Source organism: Petromyzon marinus, chromosome 4, assembly GCF_048934315.1.
Source record: "Petromyzon marinus isolate PM22_M1 ecotype Great Lakes invasive population chromosome 4, UKy_Petmar_22M1.pri1.0, whole genome shotgun sequence".
In the NCBI taxonomy this organism is placed as follows: Eukaryota; Metazoa; Chordata; class Hyperoartia; order Petromyzontiformes; family Petromyzontidae; genus Petromyzon; species Petromyzon marinus.
The window spans coordinates 2,155,145-2,167,870 of NC_133670.1; the positions used below are offsets into that span (position 1 = coordinate 2,155,145).

Genomic DNA, 12,726 nt, shown 5'->3' on the forward strand with positions numbered 1-12,726 from the left:
AAGTCACGTAGATAGAAAACATAAAAATAATACAATAAATAAAAAATAAAATAAAAATAAAATAAAATTTAATATAATAAATTGTTTTTATTATTTTACATTTATTAACTTTATTATAAATTTAAATTGTATTATTTTTATTGTTTTCTATCTACCTGACTTTACCGAAAGAACCAAGAATATAACAAGAATAACTCATTATAACCGAGCACATTGCATTTAATGAGGTTAATGATGTAATGGAAGATTTTGAAAAACAGTTTTTTACTGTAACTATTTGAAATGGATCTAAGGTAAATTATTTTTACAATAAACTTGCACGTGGATCAGCCCAATATGTTATGATGCGATGCCTTGCTTCGCCATTGCTCTTGATGCCCGTATAATGTTATTTTGCGTTAATCTGGTTTTGCGCAGCATTCGTTTTTACAGCAATTGATGATTGAATTTTACCTCGATGTCAAATTTGTTCTTATGAAGGTAATTGGGTCAGACAGACACCTTGACGAAAATAGCCAGACCTCATCACCAGATTATTGGTCGTGGAAAAATCCTGGGAATTTTGCCAACAATTGGATAAAAAGGGATACTGGACAATGTGTGTGTGTAAGCTCCGTAATATTGATTATTTTCTAACATCTCAAATTAATCCAGAAGTCTTGAACAATGAATCAATGCATCGACGGAGAGACATGCAAAGCGACATTGTGCTTAAGTTCATGAAACCAAACAGGCAAGATTCACAGCTTCACAAAACGGGCAAAACGGATCTTTGTATTGGTGGTTTGCTTCACGAACGGTAAACAATGCTCCCGTCGTTATTTCGTTAAATTTTTTGCCGGTGTAAACACGTATTTGGCGACCGCAGTCATACGGTCATTTGTACGGGGAATGACCAACGCGAGTCTGCAGCAAAGTGGACTTTAAAGACCTGTGTCGTTATCTGTCCGTGTGTGCGATCGTCTGCCCAATTCCAAATTAACAACTTACTTGCAAACACATTGACAAATGCGAGATAACAGAACCGTTTCAACAATAGTTATCATAATGTAATTATTATTATAACTGTTCTATTAATGTTTAATGTATCCAAATTTTCTTTACAAAAGTGATAATGAATCTCGACAGACTTCCCTCTGGGTTAAACAAATCAGACTGGATGTCACTGCGTATCCTCGCACTCTCCATAACAGACTGTTGGCCAAACATCCCAACAGAGTCTAGATTTGAAGTTTTCGTGACTGCAGGGATCCATACTCTTTGGTTCTTTCGGTAAAGTCACGTAGGTAGAAAATAAAATAAATTAAATCACGTGACGTTTCGGGTGCAACACAAGCGCCCGTCATCAGGTGGGACAACCACAGCAAGAAACAATTTCTGAAGTGGGCAAAAGGGCTGCTGTGACAAGAGGCTTTATAGGCAAGAGAGGGGGGAGGAGCCAGGAAGGAGAGACAGAGAGGGGGGAGGAGCCAGGAAGGAGAGACAGAGAGGGGGGAGGAGCCCGGAAGGAGAGACAGAGAGGGGGGTGTGGGGTAGGGGGAGTGGAGCGCTGCCGAATGAAGAGCAGCTAGAAGGGATTAAGCGCTCTACTCCCCCTACCCCACACCCCCCTCTCTATCTCTCCTCCCTGGCTCCTTCCCCCCCCTCTCTTGCCTGTAAAGCCTCTTGTCACGGCAGCCCGTTTGCCCACGTCAGCAATTGTTTCTTGCTGTGGTTGTCCCACCTGATGGCGGACGCTTGTGTTGCGCCCGAAACGTCGTGATTTAATTTTATTTTCTACCTACGTGACTTTACCGAAAGAACCAAAGAGTATGGATCCCTGCAGAGGACCACAGAGCTGTGGCAATTGTTGTAGTTTCCTACGTCTCTGAATCATTCTCTCTCTCTTTTTTTTCTTTATTTTATTTTTTTTCTTCAAACGCTTCACGAATTTGCGTGTCATCCTTGCGCAGGGGCCATGCTAATCTTCTCTGTATCGTTCCAATTTTAGTATATGTACTGCCGGAGCACTGTTACCGACAGCCAACAAAACATTGTGGCCGTTACAAATCCCACATTTTCTTTGGGTCTTTCGCTAAAGTCACGTAGATAGTTTAACATGCAGGCTGTCGCGACCAATATTATTCATAATAAATTCGCAATTTGCCCGATGATGCTGGATGCAATTACCAGCGAAACGTCGTATTCAGAAATTGTAAATGTTGTGGATCCACTCTTCAACACACCGGTGGGCTAAAGTAGTGAACTAATTGTCTTTTGTCAACGTGACAATTTTTTACTGATTGGCCGTGTCGGGTGGTGAAGGGTTGCGACACATTTATAAATAACGCGATCTACCCCAAAAACCTTCATTATGGATCATGTAGATAGGTTCAAATTAATTATTAATTTGAATTCCTGCAGTCACGAAAGTTTTAAGTCAAAATCCCACATTGTTGTCACCTGCTAGGAACAGCAGGAAAAGATGAACGTGAGACGCAGCGGTGGTTCCAAGTGAAGGGGTGGGGCCGGGGCAGGCGATGGAGATGATTACCACAAAAATTTGTTGACATTGCCAGAGAAAATACTTTTTTTTTATTAACGTAGAGGCCTGTTTAAAAAAAAGAAACATTCTTAATTTCAGGACCACCCAAACCCCCCCCCCCCCATTGGGAAATTTTCAAATCTGCCTCTGGCGAGACATCGAGCAGCAAGGCCCTCCCGTGACAAGCCGTGGCCACCAGGAGGGCGCCACATGCACACGTTGGAGGGTGGACAAGGGGAGGGGGGCCGAAGGGGTGGGGGGCCGAGAGGTAGGGGGCAGTGCGGAGGAGAAGCGAGGGAAGGGAAGGGGGAGGCTCACCTCGTTTCGGACGATGCCCACGTAGTCGGCCTCAGGGGGCAGCACGAGGACGAGCTCCGCCTCGTAGGCGCCCTCGCCCGCGTTTCTTGCCACAAGCGCCAGCGTCACCAGGTTCTCCTCGCCCACCAGCAGCGCCTTGCGGTCCCTGGGGGGGGGGGGGGGTGGCCACGGAAACTCGCTCAGACACCATCGCAGACGGCCCAGGTTACCCCTTTTGATTTAGTTAGTTATTTATTTTATTCGACAAGAGCCCGGGGATGGAGTGAGAGCAGCGGCAATGGAGGGGTGGGTGGAGGGGGGGGGGGGCACATAAATACTTAAATTCCGCGGGTGGAAGCCCCGACACATGGAGCTCACGGGCTGGGGGCGAGGGAGAGAAATGGGCTCGCTGCCCCACTTACGTAGGGGACTGTGAGCGCTCAGCCAGGTGCCCTTACACAGACGGGTGGGGCAAAGGCTCTTCATGGAGAATCTGATCATTGTTATTATTTTATTATTGATAATAAAGGGGTTTTTTTTTTGGGGGGGGGGGGGGGCTAGATCGCGTATTTATAAATGTGTCGGTGAACCCGCCACCACCCGACACCGTCAATCACCAGCGGAACGTCGTACTCAAATTATAATTTTACTCTCCAACACACTGGTGTGCTGAAGTGGTAACTAATTGGCACGTTTTGTTTACGTGACAAATCTTACTAATTGGCTGTGTTGGATGTTGACGGGTTTAACGTCACATTTATATTTACGCGATATAACCCAATTTATTTTTTAATCATAGATAATATTGGTCACGAAAGCCTACGCGTTAAACCAATTGTATTATTATTGTTACACTTGTGTAACCAGGAAAGCCTCACTCAAGAGTCTCAACACTATTTTTCAAGAGGGTCCCGCAGCAGGGGGCAATGTTGTGGCTCTGCTTGTGTAATTTGCGGGTAATTTATCGGCATTGGGATGTTTGGCCAACCACCAGTCACACGCTGTGTGTTGTCTTTGCTATGCGAGGAAACCGGACAACCCAGAGGAAACCCGTGCAGTACCGGGGGAGAACGTACAGAGTCTACACGGAAGGGTGCCTGAGTCGGGAACCAAACGCAGGCCGTTCTTGTTGTCAGGCGCGAGTGTCAGCACGCTGCCGCCCTATAGCAAATCTCCTGCCTCAGTCCTCCATAGCTACAGTGGGAAGAGCCTTAGATTCCGAGTGGACTGCATGGTAGCTGCAAGCTGGACTAGACTCTGAGGATGCATTCGTCTCTGACATCCATTGGGTCACACATGGCTTTTGGAATCTGCACTTTTTCAAGCTGAATTTTCTCTGCAGAACCTCTTGTCTCTGTAACCCGTGGTGATTTACTGATTTCATGTGTTGCTCCAACACATGCTGAGCATATTTTAGAAAGTGGATATAAAAATTGTGCTGACTTGCTCAACTTTATTTTTGAATCCCAACTTTTGTGGCATCGACTGAACACACAATCTCCTGCATGAGATATCCTTTTTGTCTGTGAGTGTAGAGGAAGGGGAGGAATGGACGTGAAAAGAAAATTTCTCCCCTCGGAACATCGGGGATGATCCGTGGGCCACAATTGGTTTAAAATGTGTTGTTACTGTTTCGTAGGGCGACGTCCGTCTCACAACACGTGTCGGACATGTATGATGGTCGGAGCCTGATGGTAACGGCACAGCGCAGGGGTCGGCAAACCTGCGGCTCAGGAGCTGCACGCGGCTCTTTAAGGACTGCTTCGTGACACGTTACTTATTAAGGAGACCACTGTCTCGTATTCACATGCATTGCGGCACTTTTAAATATTGGGTTGTTTTAACCGAATTAAAAAAAGGCTCTTCTTGTTATTTTGATTGCCGACTCCTGGCATAGCAGATCTGTCAACCCTCGTGGACCATCCACTGTTGGGAGGAGTTTGACTGTCTGGTGTTGGCATCAGGCTTGGCTCCAGCTCCTCTTGGATGAGGGGGTCCTGTAGAGCTGGCATGTAGGGCGCCACCATATCAGTGATCACCACTAAGGAAAGTCAACTTGGGTGGCCCGAAGGGGCATGTGCGTGTGGTTGTGCGTGCGTGTGGCTGAGAGCGTGTGTGGCTGTGAGTGTGGTTGTGCGTGCGTGTGGCTGTTAGTGCGTGAGCGCACCACGTGACCGAGAGCTTCAGCTTGGGGATACAGACATTGTCCTCACCACAGTCAAGCAAGATGTAGGCCTGAGGAGAAGACAGACATCATCACTGTCATCATCATCGTCGTCGTCGTCGTCACAAACCAGTCATCAGTTTTAAAGGCAACACGACGGAGGGAAATGTTGCGTGTGTTGATGGGGAGAGGAAGCAGGGATGTCAGACGTCATTATGGGCATCAGGTGCTCATCTACATTCTGTTTAATTGGGTCTTGGCGCGTGTCAGAGAACTCAACAAAACAACGATTACTTACAATGCCCCTTTGACGTTGTTAAAAAGTTGCGTCACTCGAAATTGAGTGAAGCCAGACAGGCAACGCTGAGCAGTCTAACAGCCGCTCCATGAAGTTTTCAAACGTAGTGTTAGAATGAGCATCAGAGTGGCGTTCATCTCCACCAGCAATTCCGAGCTCACGGTGGAAATTCCACATTCCCATGGTAACAATAATTGAATTGTAATATAGCATCGTTCATGCAAAACTGCATCTCACAACGCTGTACAAGACAACAGCTGAACAATTTTATATATATATTTTGCACCTCGCAATAAAACACATCGGATACCAAAACCAAGGTCAACTGAATTAAAATCTGCGGAGTGAAGCACTCCATAGGATGACCGCTATTGATGTCCCACAAAGTAGCAACAATTGTATTGACCCCAGAGGGATGACAATGGGCTGAGTTGACCCTCAATCCCCCCAAGCGGGATGCGAACTGGAAACCCGTCAACAGCATCGTCCAACTACTTAATGGCTGCTCACTTTGGAAAAATAGAACCGGAGGGCCCATTTCACAAGTTTAAATGTATGTATGTTGAACTTCTTTCGCACCGTACGTAGCCAATCATGCTGAATGAGAGTCTAGACTGCCATGTGTCTGCAACAGACGGGAAATGATGATGGTCGCGAAAAGTGGGGGATTGCTGCTGCTGGGAGTTTGTGGCCCAGAGGCCCTCCATAAAGGGGCCTGGATGGGGAAGGAGAGAGTGGGCCCGAGCTCGCTGGGGTGCATACGTGAGCTGCACCTGCTTGCTGACGTGCTGCGGGCTGGAGGGGTGGAGGATGGGGTGGAGGCCGTGAGGGCCCCGCCTCGCCTGCTCATCCAAGCTGAGGTTGAGGCCCACGGAGATTGGCGTGAGCTTGTCACGAAACTCCGACTCGCCCTGGGGCACAGCCAGTGGCTCGCTCAGTGTTTCACTCACAGCCATTATGTTAAATACCTTTAATGACAACAGAGTAAGGTGACATTTCTTCATTAGTGCATCAATTAGTACGACTCTTAATTACAAAAATATGTGGAGGGCCAATTATGTTTTTCATAAAAGCCTCACACTGAAGAAGCAGATATTACTCTGATATCAACACGCATTACCGCTGAGCAAATAATTTTTGGAAATTGACGTTTTCATGACAAAATCTGAATTTGTATTATCTTGGAGAAATCCGATGAGCGATAAAAAAAAATATTTTACACAGATGCCCACGAGGGGTGGGTCATAAGCTGACCACAACAAACATTACAAAAACACGAGAGGAGTGCAAAGCCAACTGAGCTATTAGCTTCTTTATCAGAAGCGATCGGGCCACAAATTATAGCTCAACGAAGTGGCCTATCGTCACGTGGAAATGTTCCACGAGCGATCTACAAATTGCAAATGGTCTGATGGCTACTCGACCGGCTTCCGGGCCAGCCCGTCACAGATTTGGCGGCAGTCTGTGCAACGCACAGTGGGAGGACGTTAAGGAGGGTGATCCCGTCGCTGTACTATAATGGGCCATCTGCTGTTAATTAGACATCGCAAACCTAACGCCATTATTCATAGCAGTGCGCATTTGTCAGTGGCATGGCCTCAATGTGCCTCGTTTGGAAACGATGTGCAATTTGGACAGGTTATACATCTGCAGTATATACCGACTGTATTGATGCTCAGAGCGACTCTGCTCCTCGTTTTCATCGTTTTAAATATAAAAACCTTCAACATAAATCAGGATCGTCGTATATATGTCCTTATTTACTTAGTGGCACCATGTATTTCCAGATTGTTGGTGCTGTGACTGAACACCCGACTCACATTTGTGAATCAAAATAAAATTAAATGTATTTTTTCAGGTATATATATATCAATAAAATATACATTTTCACGCTTTGGAGGGTGGATGGGGGGGATTTCAACCCAACCCCCTTCCTTTGGCTTTGCCACTGCACCATAGTCGTCATTAATTATTTTTTATTTATCCCCCGAAGCAATGTATCTTAAGGCACCAGAAAGTGGAGGTACTGGAGACGATTACTCAGTGAGGAAGGCTGAAAGCATTGTTCATAGACAACGCTTTATCGGCAGTACACGCAGCAAGTGGGAATACGCAAAAATTGAGACATCTGAACAGCGCTCGAGGCTACGTACTCTGTATTTTCAATCATAATTTAGTGCACTCGGAAATTCGAGCTATTCCTATCAGGGGGGGGGAGGGGGGGGGGGCTTCAGCGAAGGCGCCGCCGAGCTTCAACCGACACAGTCCGCGGTAGTTTCGCAGTAGGGGGCGATGGTGCTCGCTACGTCATCCCAATTGAGCTACTGCCAGGCAATTGTTAGAATTAGACAAATGAACCTTATGGCGGGACCCCGGGGTCCCATAAGCCCCCGGCTCTCGCATGAACTGCGTTGCGACGTCATTTTATGTCCGTTGAAGGCGAACGACACGGCGATCTGTTCCTCTCGACAAAGCTCTACACGATGCGCTGATCAAAGTTTCAAAGCTTTGTTTCTTCTGCGCGTTCGTCCTCGCCGCTGCTGTGCTTGGACGACACGGCAACAGAACGAGCCGCGCCAGGCGGGTCGCGGCGTTTATGTGCGCGGTGGGGACGGAGTCGCCACAAATAAATAAATTACGATTTTGACTATTCGGGACCCCGGGATCCCGATATAAGGTTCAAATGTGGACGATGTCGGCACACAACGGCCCCCCTCGTTTTGGATGTATTTATGATGGAAAAAAAATGCATTGCACTCATTTACCAATGAGTTTGTAACGTTGTAGACAGTGGATTTCACAGTTTAACACGTAGGCTTTCGCGATCAATATTATCCATAATAACGTTTTTTTGTGTGTTAGATCGCGTAAACATAAACATGTCGTTAACCTGCCACCACCTGACACAGCCAATTTGTGAGGTTCGTCAAATAGACAAAATGTGCCAATTAGTTACTAGTTCAGCACACCGAAGTGTCGGAGAGTAAACCCACAACTTTTACAGTTCGAGTACGACTTTTGCGCTGATGATTACAACCAGCTTCATCAGACGATTTGCCAGAATTGTGAAGAAGTCTTCCTGTTTTCGGGTGTTAAATAGAGTAAAGATGAGCCTACATGGTGGGTTCACGACACTTTGATATTTACGCGACATACCAAAAAAACCTCTCTATCACGAACACCCCAGTAGCAGAATGCTTACGGAGGCAAGTCTAAAGAGAAAACCCGCCCCATCCTGCCCTGCTACCCTTCTACATGGGTGTAGCATTGAACACATCACCGTGAGCATATCCGTATTAACCAGGGTGGCCTGCTGCATTCGAACCGCGAACCTCTGCGAACGCGGCCACCGCCGGGCCACGGCGTCGCTATTGGCCAAGGGGCGGGTGGGGGGTGGGGGGTTTGGGGGGCACTTACCCTGAGAAAGGCGAGCAGGGCCACGCAGTGCGGCCGGGCCCGGTTGGCAAGGCTGAGCCGTTGCTCGTGAAGCGACGTCTGGGACAGGAGGAAGAGGGCCCGTCGCCCGGAGCCCTTGAGCTTCAGCCTGTCGAGCTGCACCTGGAGCTCTACCTCTGCCCAGGGCAGCGGAGGGACAACAATCATTTGGCTTAGCCATCGCGCGCTTTCAGACGCGCTCCTGCGGCCGTCTGGAACGCTCTTGCTTCCGATATTAGGAAGCCACTGATGCTATGCACTTTTAAATCATCTACTTATTTCTTTAGAACTGCATTTTGTATTTCGTGCGTTGTCCTTCCCTCGCACTGATTAGCACGCTTGGCTACGTACGGGGCGAAAGAATTTCAACATACGTACGTACAAATCTCACAAATCTTTTTCAGGAGGGTCCTGCCAAGTTTTTCGATGTTGTTGCTGTGTGTCGTCCCAATTGAGTCATATGAAGGTAATGTATTAACGTTGGGATGCTTTGACGGATGTCAGTTACAATGGTTTTGATCTTGTTTGAGCTATGGCAGGAAAGTGGAGAACCCGTAGGAAACCATGCGTAACAGGGAGAGAGAACATACAAACTGCGGAGAGAAAAGGGCCTGAGTCGGGAATCGAACCGGGGTACATTTTAACGTAGGGCGCGAGTGTAACCACTCGGCGCCAGACTGCTGTCTCAATGACAACACAAAAACTGGAAATGTGAACGCAGCCAGAGGCCAGGGCTGTAGCTTTGAGCCAGAAAACTTCACCTGCAGCTGCCGTAAACCCTGCCATTGCTCTCATAATTAGCGAGTAAACAATTTACACGAGGCGGTGTTATGTTTTACGACAAGCAGATGTGGTATTGTGGGAAGAAGAAAAATATGATTAATCAATATTGAAGTTACGATGTTGCGGTAGGTGGCATTAATGCCCACGTCAATGTAATGAATGGCATTGGCCCAGTCTCAAACGGCTTGGCAGCCACAACAATTCACAAAAACGTGGTCCAATGTTAATTCAGCCCAGTCCCAGTCTGGAGGCAGTATATTCTACAGCATTACACGAGCAATCACCAACTTGCATAGCGGATGAAAACATTGCCTCTACATTTTTTTGTTAGGGTGAATTTAAAGGAAGCATTACTCTTGGAAAAAATTGTGTTTGTGTCCACGCATTGCCATTTAACATGGACTCCAACGTTGAGCCAACGTGCACGTGTGAGCGCAGTTTGCAACTTTCTTGAAGCCCCGTCTGAAACGTGTTGTGTTGCACGTGCAGCACACGCTCCGATTAACAGCGCTTGTGTGTACGGCAACGTTTGATTGGATGGGTGTGGTCGCAAGAACATTGCTGCAATGCTAACGCCAGCATGGCTGTGGTGTATAAGAAGAACCTGGACATGTTTCAAAGTAAAACTTGATTGACCTAAAAAAAAGGCAGGCAAAACACTCACCGCAGTTATTTCCGTGATTATTTTCAAACTTGCAGCCTTTTGATCGCGCGTGACGCATTCCAACCCGCGGTGACAATTTGCCAGTTAAAGTTTGCGAAATGGATATTAAGAAACCAGTGACAGTAAAAAAATAGTTCGAAAAAACACGCGCCTGTCTGAAAGTTCAAAGTAAAGTACACTACTTTAAACAAAATCGAAAAATAAACATCTACACGTACCCCACCTGAGAAGACGAATCCCGCAATAAGCAAGGCCTCTCCCGTTTGTTTTTACAACAAATTATATTTCTCACGGCCGCGTCACAGCGGGGCAACGGAGGGAGAAACGCCGTGGATTTGTTGGCAAACGCTGTGCGGTAATGTGCCTCTTGTCTTCCCAGCGGCTGGAGGACACACGTGGCTCGTCGGGAAATGTTGCGTTGCTACGGCGGTCGCAACTCTCAACTCACTTGACCTCGGGGTCACAGTCCACCTGCATCCTCACTTGGCATGACGCGGCACTGCGCCGGAATGATCGACATCGAGGCTGTTGTGGCACAAGAATATAACCTCACGAATGCATTTGAATCGATCTTCTTTCCTCCAACTCGAGATATATCTTTTTTTATCATCCATTCTTTATTTGCAACACTGCCACTTAGCGCGACGCACACACTGTTACGATGCTGCTTTTGCTATTGCTCGTACCACCCGTGTTATTCTGTGCATTGCTGAGAAGGGAAGTGTGAGAAAGGTCGGGAACACTGCCTTCACTGTAGAAGGCTGGGCTCAACATCCTCCGCGTCAGCTGTCGTTAAATTGAGGTCACAGCTGCCAATAGCTGGGTCACGCTCACGACGCTGTCCCCTCGGCCTGGCTCTATCAGCAGCAGGAAGAGGGCCCCACCGAAGGGGCCAGAGTTCGGAGAAGCACATTGCCTGCGATGCGTCTTGGCACCTTCTTTGGGCGCCGGGGGGACGGCATTCTGGGTCACGTGGGTGATCGGCTCCGACACAGCGTCGAGCCCTGGAGGCCGGAGCCTCTCGTTATGCTGATTCGATGTTGGCTGCGCCGTTTCACCGTCGCGAAGAACACATAAGTTGCAAGCGAGTTGATGGAGGGGAGTTGACGGTGGGGGTTGACGGTTGGCATGGTAACACATGTGGAGCCCTCTTGCATGCCCTGTCGATGGCTGGCTGCATTATAACAAAAAAAAAACTACGCAATTGGTATTGACCAAAACATCCCAATGCTGACAAAATGACCTGCAAATTACTCAATTGGGATCACACACATGGCAACATCACCCCCTACTGCGAAAACTTGGTAGGGCGCTCCTGAAAAAAAGATACTTAGTGAGGCTTTACTGGGTAAACAAGCGTAGTGGTAATTATTATAATTTCCCAGGTCACTGAGAGGCAGTGGAGCCGCTGTCAATCTTAGCTTGGGTACTTGCGAGACGCAAACCATTTATTCTCTGAGCGTTGTGGAATTTCCGTGGTGGCCGCACGAGTGTCAGCGGCAGTGGAAACTGTGGGAATGGAATGACCCTTCTCCGAGTGGGCTCGTTGGTTTGGATGTGCACAGCAGATTGCGGTGGATTCACGGTTGACAAATGTGGGCAGAATGTAACGCTGGGTTATGTTTGAAAATTAATTGCCCGGGGTCTAAAGTGCCGCTGAGCGAACGTTGTTAGCACGATGAAGCCATCGGGATCTTCTTTGGGGCAAGGTGTGTCACCCAAACAAGCACCTTTGAATATTCCAAATAACTTAAGTGTGGTATATTTGCATTTTTTAGGCTTTGGTGTTTAAGATTATCATTTGGATTTAATGTGGAAAGGCAACAGTGGCTGCTGTCCTGTGGATCGACCGACTGCTGTCGTGGGAATGTGGAATTTCTAGTAATGAGTGCTGCCCCGTGCTGATTTCAGCCAGAAACCAATTTAAAGCGTTTTTTTATTTAAATCGCAGCGTCCGTGCATCGGAATGTCCAGCTGGCATTGCGACGCCGCGCTCTGCGAGGTAATGCTTTCGCACGCCCACCGCCTTCCTCACCCATTGTTGCAGGAACACTTTTGCCAACCGCTGAGAGACAGACCTTGACTGTGAAGCTGGAACAGAGTGAACACACCACACACACACACCACACACACACACAGAGAGGCAATGAGAGGGAAACCAGACGAAGCAATTACGAACACCGGCGCACACCTGGCGTCCCGGCTTCCCACACCACTCGTGTTGATGAACACGTCGCCACACGCAGGTCAGCCGTTGCTATTAGCGAGTTTGACGCGAAGGCTTCGCGACCAATATTGTCCATGGCAGAGGTTAGCGGCCGTCAATAAATGACGTCACGCGATTTTGGACGATTTTGACCCCCCCCCCCCTTCGTCACACGGCGTCACAAAACGTCAGACCCCCCCTCAAATATGACGTCACAAAGCTATGCTCCCCCCCCCCAAAACCATGCTTAAAATCGCTTTAAACTATTGTCATTGTAGTGCGTATTTAATGTGGCGCTGCACTCTGATGTTGTAGGAGAAAACATTTATTAAAAAGTCTATTTAATTAAGTAGAA

At 47.6% G+C, this 12,726-nt stretch overlaps 1 protein-coding gene and 1 non-coding gene across 2 annotated transcripts in view; both read right to left on the reverse strand.

Moving 5' to 3' along the window:
* Positions 1-12,726, reverse strand: part of LOC116938838 (integrin alpha-8-like) — a 135,639-nt gene that overhangs the window by 57,183 nt on the left and 65,730 nt on the right. The window contains exons 16-20 of the mRNA XM_032946541.2: positions 12,201-12,256; positions 8,701-8,855; positions 6,057-6,194; positions 4,989-5,056; positions 2,843-2,987 (exon numbers count right to left, since the gene is read on the reverse strand). Coding sequence (XP_032802432.2) covers positions 2,843-2,987; positions 4,989-5,056; positions 6,057-6,194; positions 8,701-8,855; positions 12,201-12,256 — 562 coding nt within the window. The remainder of the gene's footprint in view (positions 1-2,842; positions 2,988-4,988; positions 5,057-6,056; positions 6,195-8,700; positions 8,856-12,200; positions 12,257-12,726) is intronic.
* LOC116938897 (U6 spliceosomal RNA) lies at positions 1,908-2,010 on the reverse strand. The gene has a single exon (XR_004402341.1). It is a non-coding gene; the product is annotated as a U6 spliceosomal RNA (small nuclear RNA).